At 60.9% G+C, this 12,831-nt stretch overlaps 2 protein-coding genes across 7 annotated transcripts in view; one reads left to right on the top strand and one right to left on the bottom strand.

Moving 5' to 3' along the window:
* RABEP1 (rabaptin, RAB GTPase binding effector protein 1) overlaps positions 1-7,279 on the top strand; it is a 77,962-nt gene extending 70,683 nt beyond the window's left edge. For all 6 annotated transcript variants that reach the window (XM_081805901.1, XM_081805900.1, XM_081805902.1 and 3 more), the window contains 6 exons: positions 34-174; positions 2,677-2,866; positions 3,547-3,602; positions 5,080-5,178; positions 5,782-5,898; positions 6,364-7,279. In XM_081805901.1, the coding sequence (XP_081662027.1) occupies positions 34-174; positions 2,677-2,866; positions 3,547-3,602; positions 5,080-5,178; positions 5,782-5,898; positions 6,364-6,465 (705 nt within the window). In that variant the 3' untranslated portion in view covers positions 6,466-7,279. The remainder of the gene's footprint in view (positions 1-33; positions 175-2,676; positions 2,867-3,546; positions 3,603-5,079; positions 5,179-5,781; positions 5,899-6,363) is intronic.
* Positions 7,280-8,755: 1,476 nt separating this feature from the next.
* On the bottom strand, positions 8,756-12,828 carry NUP88 (nucleoporin 88; the record flags this gene model as incomplete). The annotated part of the gene is made up of 9 exons (XM_081806014.1): positions 8,756-8,969; positions 9,243-9,361; positions 9,449-9,575; positions 9,801-9,881; positions 10,004-10,069; positions 10,155-10,280; positions 10,504-10,662; positions 11,126-11,227; positions 12,575-12,828. Coding segments are annotated over 9 exons (1,098 nt in total), but the record flags the coding sequence as incomplete, so codon positions are not given.
* Between the last annotated feature and the right edge of the window lie 3 nt (positions 12,829-12,831).

A 12,831-nucleotide genomic window follows, 5' to 3' on the forward strand; every position in this document is an offset into this window, starting at 1 on the left:
CCTGTGTGGCTGTGACTACCGTTTGTGTTTCAGGCGGTGCTGATGCAGTCTCGGGAGCAGGTCTCAGAGGAGCTGGCGAGGTTACGGAAAGACAACGACAGTCTGCAGGGAAAGCATAGCTTGCACGTGGCCCTGCAGCAAGCAGAAGACTTCATTCTCCCAGACACTGTGGAGGTAACTCGTTTTCCACGGGATCAAAGATGCAGACAGATACATTTTCTGAAATGGCTGCCAGCCAGTTCGGGCTTAAAACAGGCTTTATTGATAGAATTCACCCATGTAAAGCGTACAGTTCAGTGGTTTTTAGTATGTTCTCGGATGTGACCACGGTCAATTTCAGAACATGTCTATAACCTTAGAAAGAAGCCCCTTGCCCTTCCTGCTCCCCTCCGCCCTGCCGTAAGCAGCTGCTCACCTCTTTTCCTCCTGTGGATCGCCCTGCTGTGGACTTCCATAGGACTGGAAGCCTGCAGTGTGTGGGTTGTGCGTGGTTCTTCCTCACAGCCGACTGTTGTCAGGGTCACTGTGGTGTAGAGCAGTGTCCGAGCGCCGTCCCTTCTTGTGGCCACGTGGACGCTTTGTTTACCTGCCGGCCTGTGGTTGGACATTCGGGGTGTCCCCACGTGTAAACATCCACGTGCACATTTGGGTTAGTTTGTCTGGGGGACAGACCTCGGAGCGGAGTCGCGGGGGCCCGTGAGGATTTCTCCCGTCCTCGCTGTACCTGTCTCCCTCAGCTGACCCTGAGCGTCTTCCTGTGTGTTTACTGGCCAGTTGTCTATGTTCCTTGGAGAAGTGTCTATTCAGATCTTTTGCTCATTTCTAAATTGGGTTATTTATTTTTTATTGTGGAGTCATATGGTTCTCTGTATGGTCTAGATCTAAGTCCCTCACCGGAGAAACGATTTGCAGATCTTTTCCCCATGCTGTGGATTGTGGATTGTCTTTTTCCCTGCCTTGACGGTGCCCTTTGAAGCACAAAAGCTCTGAGCTTACGTATTTTCCCTCCTGCCGCTCATGCTTTCAGTGTCCCAGGAATCCTTGGCCGAATCGCTCTGTGAGTGACTCCGGCAGGACCAGACTGAGAATGCATCAGAAATGAAATGTGTGAAGGGTTCGCCAGGCTTGGTTTTCTGTATCACACTGTAAAGGGTGGATGGCACCTGCCACCCTCCTGCCCTTAACTTTTATGACACGTTGGGCACTTCTGTTCCTCTGTCATTGGGTGAATCTGGGCTGTGAAACCACCTGCTTCCCAGAGACGTTCATGACCGTCTCCCATCTGTGTACTGACTGGGCCTGAGATCAGACAAATCTGGCGCATTCACATCTCCTGTCCCTCCGCACCCTCGTGTTGCCCCGTTGTCAAATCCTTCAACATCAGCAAACCGCATCTGAGGCTAAACCTAAGGAGACTGTAAACAGTATAGACAAGGAAAAGATTTCTTTGAGTAATTTTCAAAATAAAATAGATGTTACTTGTGAGATCTTTCAGTTTTTTGAAAAAAATTATAGTTATCTAAAAATCAACATTACAGAAATTCATAGTTTTGTAACAGTTTTCCCTGATCCTGTCCTGCAGATCCAGCCTCTACAATTTGGGCCTCATTCCTTTTTTATTCCTGTATACATATTAACATTACTACTGGTTTTTGCTTTTATTTCCTCCTGGGGCCACGTGGCTGACTTGCCACTGGCACCCTGTCTCTGCCCCCTGCCCTCCAGCCCTGTGTCTCTGTGCAGGTCGCTGGTGCTCCCCTTTGTGACCTGGTGGCTGATCTCCGCAGAGAGAGTTTGAGAGTTTGAGGGCTCCCAGCACTGCCCCCTTCTGATGAGCGGTTCTCTGCAGGGGTGGGATCCTCTTTCCCGGACTCCCTAGACTTTGAATTCCTAGATTGACCACGCTTCCTAGAATCCTTGAAGGTGTAACCAGTCGGCCTGTGAGGCCTGACTCTTAGACCTGCTCCCGGAGTAAATCTTCGGTGGCTTTCCTTACCACAGTTTTCTCATTACTCTTTTTTCTGCTGTTAACTGATTTTATATACATCTGGTGGTTACCTGAGAATCCCAGCGTTTACCTTAGAGGTGCTTTAGGATATGATTGGATTTTTTTAAAAGAAGACAACTAAAATTTAGGGAAATAAATAGGATTTAAACTGAATTTATTATAGAAAAACGGGATCACCTTGGAAGGCTGCTCTTTGCGCCACGGCCTCTGGCCTAGCTAGCACTTGGCTTGTGGCAGACGTTCAGCAATGTAAGTGTCTGAGTCCACGCGTGAGTAAATACACTTCGTCCTCAGATTCCACACTTGCTTTGGAGTTTACACCTTCTGGGTCCTCACCCCCTAGCAACCCCAGATTTACCAGCTGATTGTGGGAGCCGCGAAGCCCTTCATAGTGATTCCCCCACTCCAAGTCCCTTAACGTTTTTGCTTTTCTGCTTATGAGCCAGTTTTGAGGGAGAGACGTGCAGTCCACAGTGCACATTCCTGGTCGGAAAGGCCTTATTTCCGCGCCATGCTGAACGTCGCCGCGGGGAGACCTGAGGGAGCTGGCGCTCCGTGTTAGATTCTGCACCATTTAAAACCCGCGAGTCTGGTGGCAGAAAATGCCGGGGGGGCTCTCATGGCCGCTGCCGTCACAAACCCGGTGGGCATTGGTTTCTCGGGTGCAGGCGCTGCGGGAGCTGGTCCTCAAATACCGAGAGAGCATCGTGCACGTGCGGACCGCAGCCGAGCACACGGAGGAGAAGCTGAAGGCTGAGATCCTGTTCCTGAAAGAGCAGATTCAGGCGGAGCAGTGCTTAAAAGAGAACCTGGAGGAGACCCTGCAGCTGGAGATAGAAAACTGCAAGGAGGAGCTAGGTGAGCACGCGGCCGAGCTGCGAGCTGAGCTGCGGGGCGGAGTGCAGGGTCCCGGGGAAGTGGGCGGGGACGTGGGCTGTGGGCGGGGGCGGGGAGAAGTGGGCGGGGACGCGGGCCATGGGCGGGGCCTGGGAGAAGTGGGCGGGGATGCGGGCCGTGGGCTGGGCCGGGGAGAAGTGGGCGGGGACGCGGGTCGTGGGTGGGGGCCGACTTTGGGATTATAAACAGTACTGTCTGGTTTCAGAATGTGGAAGGCAGAACGTGGGTAGGGGAGGTATAGGGAAGAACGAAGGGCTTTTCCGATGTTCTGATACATCCAGAGCAAATTCAAATGTAATTGGGACTTAAAAACAACAAAAATCCCCTATTTCGGGGAGCGGAGCTGGCCGCTCCTGGCAGAACCCCGCGGTGTCCCCAGAGCCCTGCTGGGCTGCACCCCCACCCCCAGACTTCGACGTGGTGCAGGACACTTTCCGAGTGGCCTCGCTTGTACCTGAGCTCCGTGCTGCCGCAGGGGGAGCCGGGGGGACTTGAGAAAGGGGCGCTGGTTTCCCGCGCTCAGTGTCTGACTGCTTTTTCATCGTTTGAGATCGAGCTTATGGTAGAAAGGGGTGTAAACGAAGAAAACCTCAATGCAAAATAATCAGTGAGCGCTGACACTTCTCCTCTTTCCCTTCCAGCTTCCATTTCTAGCCTAAAAGCTGAACTAGAGAGAATAAAAGTAGAAAAGGGACAGGTGAGTCTCCTGAGGTTCGCGTTAGTTCCGTCCACAGCGGGGAGTTGTTCCTGGAAGACAGGCCCCGCCCCGCCCTCCGGGAGCGTCTGCCGGCTGCCCCCGCGCTGCGCTTGCTGGGCCTGCTCTGTGCGCGGGGACGCTGTGGCCGCGCCGGGTGTCTGCTGCGGGGGGAGGGGGGACAGGCGGGAGGGGATGTTTCTCCCTGGCTTGGGGTCCTCTTGACATCAACAGCTGTGCCAGCCGACCCCGTGACCTGCGGCCCACTGGGCGCGCCCTGCATCCCACAGGCCTGGCCGTCTGAGCCCCTCGTTCACACCCCTCCTTTCCCGCTGTCCATGGCTTCCCCGGGCGGCCTTCGTTCCTTCTAAGCTGCTTGTCTCTTCACGCAGTCTCCACCGACGCCCGCGGGCACGGACTCTGTCCGTCTCTGCCCCAGGCTGCCGAGGCCCTGGCTGAGCAGCACCGCGTGTCCATCCGTGTCCCCGTCCGCTGTCCCCTCCCTCCTCATGCCCCTCGCCCTCAGCTGTGACGGCCTCGCGCCCGCCCTCCACACGACCGCCTTCGGCGTCCTGGCTCCTCGCTGCGCGCCCTCCCCTCGCTCCCCGCCCGCGCTCGCTCCTTCAGGGAAGGGATGGCCTGCGTCTGCCGGCTCTTCTGTCGCCGATCCCTCCCAGTCGTGGGCCTGGAACTGCCCCCTCCTGATCTCTTTTCCACAAACATGCTGTGGTCCCCGGTGGGACTGCACGGCCTCTGGTCCCTCCACAGCCCCGCGCAGTCTGGCCGCCCGGGCAGACCTCACCCGCTTCGGCGCGCGTCCCGTCTTGTCCACGTGCACCACCCATCTGGGCTCAGACTTCAGTGCTCGCCCCGCAAACTGCACCAGCCTGATGTTTCTCTGCCTCCAACACGTACCCCTTCCAGTTCCTCTTCGTACTGAAGCCCAGCTGGTCTTTCAGAATTACTAGGTCGCAAACAACGACTCTGTTGCTGTCCCCAGGGTGGAGCCCGTGTTCCCGGCCCGGGGCCTCTCCCGCGTCTGCCTGCACGGCCTGGTGCGGCAGGGACTCACCCCAGTTCTGAGAGCCGTCACTCCCCCGCCCAAGTACCTTCCCGCCTTCTCCCCTTACCACCCCCTCCTTCCCCTGGAGAGTTTTCTGTTAAGGGTCAATGTCACGTCAGCTTTTCTGGCAGAATTAAACGCTGCTTCTCCGCGTTCACATGCCGTCAGTCCTGCAGCACACGTCTGTCTCCTGACTGCTCCGTCCCCAGGTCTTGGGACCTAGTAGGGACCTGACGGATGTCTGATGAAAGAAAGAGGGGGTCTTGAAGCCTGACCTGCAGGCGCCAGCAATGACAGGGTGGGGACAGGGTGGGGACAGCGCGGCTGCCGTTGTCCAGGGCCTGGGGTGCCCGAGGGCTGGGGCTGCTTCTCAGGCCCCGGGCACTTTCTCAGCTCGGTTTTCCCTTCCTTTCACAGCTGGAGGCCACCCTGGGAGAGAAGTCTCAGCAGCTTGAGGGCCTCCAGGAGATGAAAACCACTTTGGAGGAACAGTTAAAGAGAGAGGCTGCTGCTAAGGTGATATTTTTACGGGTAACTTAATAAAAGCGCTAAGCACCTGGGGTCGCATGCTGCCTGTGTAGGAGAGGACGTGGCAGCTTGGAGCAGCGTCCCCCGAGGGCTGGCGGGCTGGCCGTGGCGGGGAAGGACCTTGTGAGAGTCGGCTGGGCCCCCACGGCCCGAAGCAGTGCTCTCAGCCGCCGTGGGCCCCGTCCCCCCAGTACGTGCTGCCCGAGGTCAGCCCGGTGAGGAGCAGCCAGCGCGAGGCTGACTGGGGGACCCGGATCCTAGAACGGGTCTCCGTGAGCCGTGTGCGCAGACTGACGGATAAAGACACCGCGTCTGTGTTCCGGATAGTTCTGTGTCCTCAGGCTCCCGCGCTCCTGCTGAAGGGTTTCCCTGCCGGGCGGACTGGGAGTCGCAGGGTCGCTGGGGGTGAGGTGAGCAGTGGGTGGCTTTGTACTCACGCCATTTCAGGAGGACACGAGCGGGCTCAGGCCCGGGAAGCGCTGGATTCCGCGCGGCTGTCGTCCCGGAGACGCAGAGCTCGGCTTCCCGGGCCCTGCGGGACTCGGGCCTGTGGCTCCGGGGCCCTGCTCCTCACCGGAAGCTGTCTTGCAGGCGACTGTGGAGCAGCTGATGTTCGAAGAGAAGAACAAAGCTCAGAGGCTGCAGACGGAGCTCGACGTCAGTGAGCAAGTCCAGAGAGACTTCGTAAAGCTTTCTCAGACCCTTCAGGTGAGGACGGGACCCTTCCAGCCAGGCCGCGCGGCCTGCGCTGGGTTCCTCTGCTGGGTCCTGCTGGCCGCAGCACCGCCTTCCCTCTGCTGAGCGCCCCCCGAGCCACTGCCCCGCCCCTCCCTCCGAGGCCCAGCTTAGCGGGGTCCTCCCCGCGGAGCCTTGTCGCCCCCACGCCCGGCTGTGGTGTGCCTGCTGCCCTGGCCCTCGATGGACGCCTGTGGGGACATTCAGGAGGTTGTGCAGAACCTCCAAGCTCGGGGTTCGATTTCCCCGAACTCGGCTGTGCAGTCTGCGGGGTCGGGGGTCATCCATGCCGCGGTCGCAGCCCTTAGCCTGGGCCTGTCGCACAGCAGCCCCCGGGGAGCGAATTGCTCTTTGACGGACCCCGCGTCTGCCAAACCGAACCAGCTCGGGAAAACCCGGGCCCGAGGCGCACGCGCTTGACTCCGTGTCGCTTCCCAGGTGCAGCTGGAGCGGATCCGGCAGGCGGGCTCCCTGGAGCGGATCCGGGCGATCCTCAACGACACCAAGCTGACGGACATCAACCAGCTCCCCGAGACATGACACCCGAGCGGGACGCCGGCCTGCACCCTGGGTTTTTAACTCCTCTTAGAGCAACATTAATTATTATTTAACTCTTAACCGAAGAAGTCACAAGAAAGGGAGCCCGGAGCGATGCTTGCTTCTGGTGGGAGAGGACGCTGCGGCGCGGGAGACGTGCGCGCAAGGACTTTCCCGTGGGGACAGACGGACACACTGGACTCTGGGGGGGTGGGGTCCGCTCGGTGACGGAGGAAGTGCTGCTTTATCCAACGTTTTCCTGCCTTTAAAGCAACATCCCAATCGTGTTTGGAATTACATTTTCTGTTCCTAGATATTGGAGGAGAGCCTTTCCTGTTTGTTGTCTCGAGTTCAGCAGTAACCATATTCCGCTAGCAGACAGAGGTGTAGTGTGCTGTACGAGTATTTTATATTAAAATATGAAGTTCGCGAGCAGGCCACCGGCTAGGGAGTGTATCGCTCAGCTCAGTGCATTTTCTTTCTTTTTTACCATTTTGTCTTGCGTTGGAGGACCTTCAATGCGACCGAGACTTGCCTGAGACCCACAGGACGGGGCGACACCACCGATGTGGGCGCTGAATCAGTTGTGAGACTGAAAGCGTGGCGGGGCGCCCTGCATTGGAAGCCGAGGTTCGAGGAAAAGCACAAGAGACCGCGGAAGCACTTTTCTGCCCCCCTCCCCGGACGCGCTCTGCAGGCCCACAGGTACCAGGGTTAAGCTGAACGGGCACGTCTGCTCTTTTGAAAACTGTTTTAGTTTAGTTACTGGATCAGTGGAGAAAACAATATTAATAAAACAAGCTATGTCTGACATCTAGCATAAGCTTCTAAATCTGCTCATTTCCACCTCGAGTCCATGGGCCTGTGCGCCTTGTTTCTGATCATCCCAGACAGATGCCTAGTTTGTGTTTCCCTTTTCTGAGCTCAGTGTGGCGTGCATACTGCCCGGGGGGGCCCCTGGGAAAGGCCGTTGGGGTCGCCACCAGGCCAGAGCCCTGCTGGTCGTGTCCGTGAGGTCAGGCCCCTCCCCTCCGTGCAGAAAGCTCGGTGAGCATGAGGTGCCGGGCTCCCCCGCGCGTCAGGAAGCACAGGGACCGGGCTCGTGCTCACTGGCGGCCGGCTGGAGCCCCGCACACAGACGCGTCCTCAGGTGACCCTCGTGCTCGGCGCCGCGCGGCGGGAGTGACTGGATGACGGAGACTGGCTCAGCCACGGTCGACTTAGGGTTCAGAGTGGGTGGTCTTGCAGGATGGGGCTAGCCCAAAGAATCTGTCCCCCAAGGACAAGAAGAGGTCTACACCCCTCATTCCTTGGGCCCCGGGTGCAGTTCTGTCATAATTAGGAATTTAACAGTAAGTACTGATTATGGAAATAGGGCTCTAGGCCCACCACGCATGAAACATTGTTAGTTGGTTTAAAGTTTCTCTGTATAACAAGTGCTACTTGGTTTGGAGAAAGGAACCTGCATCCTCACTGAGTTACAGGAGTTTCAGTACGTGCATGACGAGCCGCAGGCGGATTTCAGAGGACTGCAGCCGGGTCGTAACCTTCCTGAACGGCCTCCACCCGCTCCCGGCGAATGCCGGCACCTCGCAGACCGTTTCCTCCGTCTGGAACCGACGGTGGTCCGCGGCGGAGCCCAACTGGGGGAGCCTGGCCGGAGACTCCTGGTTCTGCTCAGTGTTTCTCGTGTGAAACCACAGAGACGCTACCCAGGGAGGAAGCACTTCTAGAAACCGGGTTGTCTGAGAGACAGGAAGCGGCCGAGGGGTGGGGTTCTGCCCCCGCAGACAAAGGACAGGCCGGCCGGGTTCCCCGCGCGTCCGTGTGCTCGCACGGCTGACCCGCCCTCTCACCTGGAACCTCCTTCCCTCCTGGCTCTTCCGCGGCGGTCACAGCCGTGTCCACCTTCTAGAACTCACACCGGAGGGTGCGAGAGATAACCTGACGCTGAGGACAACCCCGCGCCTGGCGAGGCTTCTCTCACACTGACGTCCGACCCACCCGGTGCCCGTCGGGGACCGCGCACAGCCAGCGCCGCTCTGGACGGTGGTCCTGCCTGTCGGTGGCCCCTGCCCGGCTCTGAGCGGGCCTCGGGGGTGACCGTGTGACTGCACTCAACACGTGTCCTCGAGAAAGTGTTGGCGTTAATCAGCCGCTGCCTCGTTCAGTCCTGGGGTTCTGGCCGCTACCGTGTTGGCTGAGCACGGAGACGCGGGACGGTTTGGAAGGATCCTAGTTCCTTGCTGAACACAATCCTAAACTCCCGCTTAAATACAAAGTACGTTCCAACTTCAAATAACAGCATTTATTAATTATAAAACCAGTATGAAAGACCAATCACCAGGGCCCAGTTCGCCGACAGCGCCGCTGCGTAAGGTAGTTGAGGCCACCTGTCGGAGCCTCCGCCGCCTCGCCCCCCGGGGACCCGCTCCCCGTGCACTCAGAAGTTGACGTGGTTTCGGATATCATTGATCTGCTTCACCATCTCTCTTATGTGTTCGCCCCTGTAAGATCATAAAGTCACTCAGTTCCGGGGACGCAAGGAACGAACGAGGACGGCGTTAACGCTCGTGCTTGAGGAATTAAGCGGTGACGCTCAAGTGTGCGGGAAATGCGCCGCCGAAGCGAACCGTGCGAGGTTTCCACGCGGCGCCGTGGGGCTCGCTGCCCGGGGGCCCCAGCGGCCACGCGACACGGTCGCGTCTCTGCTCCTCCACCATCCTCTGCCCCTCGGTCCCCCGGACCCGTGAACGCGGGCGCGCGGCGGCGGCACTTACTCCTCCTTCAGGACGGACTGGATGCACCTGCGCTGGTAGGCGCTGAGCGCGATGGCGGGCTTCTGCGGGCTCAGCACCTTCTCCATCTTCCGCTGCTGATAGTCCTTCTTCATGGCGACCTCGAGTGTCAGAACACGGGCCACGGGTCGCTGCGCGCCCGCCGCCCCTCGGACAGACGGCGCCCGCCGCCCCGCGCCCCGGCCTACCTGCTTGATGGCGTTGCCCAGGTGCCGCAGCTGCTCAGGGATCAGCTGCAGCTCCTTCTTCATGTCCCTCTCGCTGTCGGACAGAACCGGCAGCTGAGTGTGGAACTGGTGCAGCACGGTCTTCATCCTGGAGCGAGCCGGGCGGGCGTCGGAGGCCACGGGAGGCCGCGGGAGGCCGCGGGGCGCCGGGCGCGCCGGAGCCCCGGGTCCTCGAGCCCGGCCCTGCACCCCCTGCGGCCGGGCCGGGGCTCCCCGCGCTGTCGCCCCGACGCCTCCCGGCGTGGGCAGCACCACCCTGCCCCAACGCGCTCCGTACCCGAGGGCTCGGACCGGAGCGTTCGCGGCCACTGACCTGTTCATGAGATCCTCCTGTTTCTCCTTGGCCTCCTCGTATTTGTCGGCCAAGCGCTCCGCCATTTCCCGGAGGCTTTTCCTAACGGCAGAAACCAAGGGGCTCGCGGGCTGCACCCGGAGGGCGGGGCCAAGTGCGCGCTTCTGCGTCCGCGTGTTTGAGCCCGAGACGCGGCCGCGTCCCCCGCTCGCTGGGGCACTTACCTCTCCTCGCGGCAGTAACTGAGGTCCTCCAGCTGTTTCTTCTTTTGGTCACATAACAGCTTGACCCTGGGGGAACACGGGGGAACACGGAGCCTCAGCAGAGGCCGGGCCGGGCCGCCGGCGGGTGCACGCGGGCACGGGGCCGGGGTACCTGCGCTGGATCTCCTCCTTGGCCAGGTCCTGCTTCAGGATGTACTGCTCCCGGAACACCTGCGTGGCCCTGCTCAGCAACTGCAGGCATTCCTCCGGGGCGGGGGCCGCGTCTCCGTCGGACGACCTGGGAGTAGAGCGACTGCCGTGACTCCCCGTCTGCCCCGCAGCCCCTCCCCCTGCACCTGTCCACCCCCCACCCCGTCAGCCACTGACAGCCCAGGCCCCGTTCCCCGCACGCCCAGCACGGCAGGACGTGGGAGACGAGCCTGCGGAGGACAGAGGACGGACAGGAGTGAGGAACACGGGGACGGGAGCCCGGTAAAACCTGGACGCCCCAAAGCTCGTACTTCAAAAAGGCGGGATTTGCAACACTACGTTGCAAAATGCTTCTGATGTGCTTTTCGAAAGAATCTGGGCTTTCGGCCAGAATGCGGAGGGGAGACTCCGCCGCGGCCACGTCTTCTCGGGTACAGAGCAGGGGAGGAGACGCCGGGTGGACCGTGCTCCTGCAAGACACAGACGCGACCCAACGCCGTCTACCGCGGGCTCATCGGCTGCGAGCCCCGCGGGAGCCCCGTCCACGCCGAGCTGTGAGAACACGACAAACTGGACAGCGTGTCTCCCGTAAGAGGGCGAGACTGCAGCTCTCTGCCCTGAATTCAGGTCACCTTGGGGAAGCCGTCCCCCTAGTCTACCAACGCTGCTGCGTGTCCCCGCGTGTCGGGACGGGATCTTCCCAATAAAGACATTGAGCTGACAAAGGCAGCCCCCAAATACAAATTCATCATGGGCTCTGGTGACGTCCGTGAGGGCAGAGACCGTGTCTGCCACACACAGTCTCGAGCACCGGACAGCTTTGTCACGTGAATAAACCGTGCCTCTCCCACGTGTGATTTTGCACCTGCTCTGCTCCGACGGAGGGATTCTCCCAGCGGGATGGCCAAGCGTGTGGGGCACGAGGGCACTTACAGCAAGGGCCTTATGAGGCACTCGTAGGTGCTGGTGACGCAGACCATCGTGGGCCCCAGGATGTCGGGCACGATCCAGAACCCCCGGATGGGCGCCGGCTGCCTGCAACAACAGGGCCGCAGGGGCTGATGCTCGGCCAGGGCGCGCCGCCCCTGCAGGAGCGTAGAGCTGGGGACTGGAAGGCCGCCATGCTGAGAGGCCTGGGGGCCGTCGGGACAGGAGCCACCGGCTGCTGCCGGCTCGCACGCCAGGCCCAGCCCGGCGCGAGCGCTCGCGGACGCTCAGACCGCACAGGAGGCGAGCGTCCAGCGTCCAGCGCTCCTGCACCAGCTCGCAGGCCTTCACCCACGGTCTCCAGCCCCTGCCCTGCCCCACCCGCGGGGAGGCGGAACTGGGTCCCGGCCGGCCCATCTGCTCGCGCCGCCCGCCGCCGCCCTTAAGCACAACCCTCCTTCCAGGCGGCTTCCCCCTCTTCCGGGAGGGGAGACGGTGCGGGGCTCCGGGAGTGAAAAGGCCTGTTTTCAGGGTGAAGCCTGCACCTGGCGAGCAAGAAGCTGTGACCGCGACCAGGCCCGGAGCAAGGACGCTGCAGGAACTGCAGCCTCCGGGTGACCCCCCTGCTCACAAGCTCCCCTCACCCCCGACCCTGCGGGAAGAAATCGCTATCCTGACTTGGTGCTTGGCCATTAAAAATCTGTGGATTCACACCTAAGCGACACGGTTTAATTCTACCTGTGTGAGAAGCGTATACAAATGGGACTTTATTCCCTGTTTCCCCCATTCACTTTCTGACCCAGCAGGGCCTTCCCTGCGCGTCTCCGAGAGCCCCCAGCCTGTTCTGCCCGTCTGGAGCCTTCCCTGCTCGCCGCTGCTCTGCGGTCAGCCCCCAGGACCTCCCCCCACCCCGCGGCTGGGCGGCTCCAGACGCTCACCTCCTGTCCCCATCGTGCGCCCTCCCCCACGGCCCGGCTCCCACACCCACACGCCCCCCGTCCGCCCGAACCCACCCTTCCTCCTGGGCCTGTGTGCGGATGGCAGGACAGCGATGCAGTGACCCCAGTAAGGGCTGGGAGTCATTCTAGGTAGTTCCCTTCATTCACCGAACGTCCACGGACCATGTGTCCCTTGGCCAGAAACGGGGCGCGAGACAGTGTGTGACACAGACACGGTCTCTGCCCTCACGGACCTCACCCCAAACCCCAACTTCAGTATGTGCGACCGAGAGAGAACCAGGCAGACGGGGGCCCGGGAGCCCTCGCGAAAACCTGACGTGAGCTCGGGGTCACACACGAGGACAAGTGCTCGCGAGGGGACGGCAGCAAACGGGGGCAGAGCGCACAGCGTGCGGGCGGCCCGACCCACGGCCCCTCGGGTCAGCTGTCGCGTCCGCCGGGGGGCGATGTGAGTTCGGCTGGGACCGGGACCGAGCGCGGGCAGACGCGGCCTTACCTGCAGGGCAGCGGCTTCGTGCACAGGATGTGCTCCACGAAGCACTTCTGCTCGGCGCCGAGCTCCTGCAGACTGTCCTTGTCTTCCTCGTCTGTGGGGGGAGGGGCGCACCAGGTCAACGGCCGCGCGGCCCCGGGCACCAGCTGGACGCAAACAAGTGCCCGCCTCGGACCGCGCCCTCCTGACACGGGGCTCCCGCCCAGCAGGGAGAGTGGGCCTTCCCCGCTCAGCTGCGGAAACGCGGGCGTGTTCCCGGC

This window comes from Leptonychotes weddellii, chromosome 15, assembly GCF_054177405.1.
Source record: "Leptonychotes weddellii isolate Sample4059 chromosome 15, ASM5417740v2, whole genome shotgun sequence".
Classification (NCBI taxonomy): domain Eukaryota; kingdom Metazoa; phylum Chordata; class Mammalia; order Carnivora; family Phocidae; genus Leptonychotes; species Leptonychotes weddellii.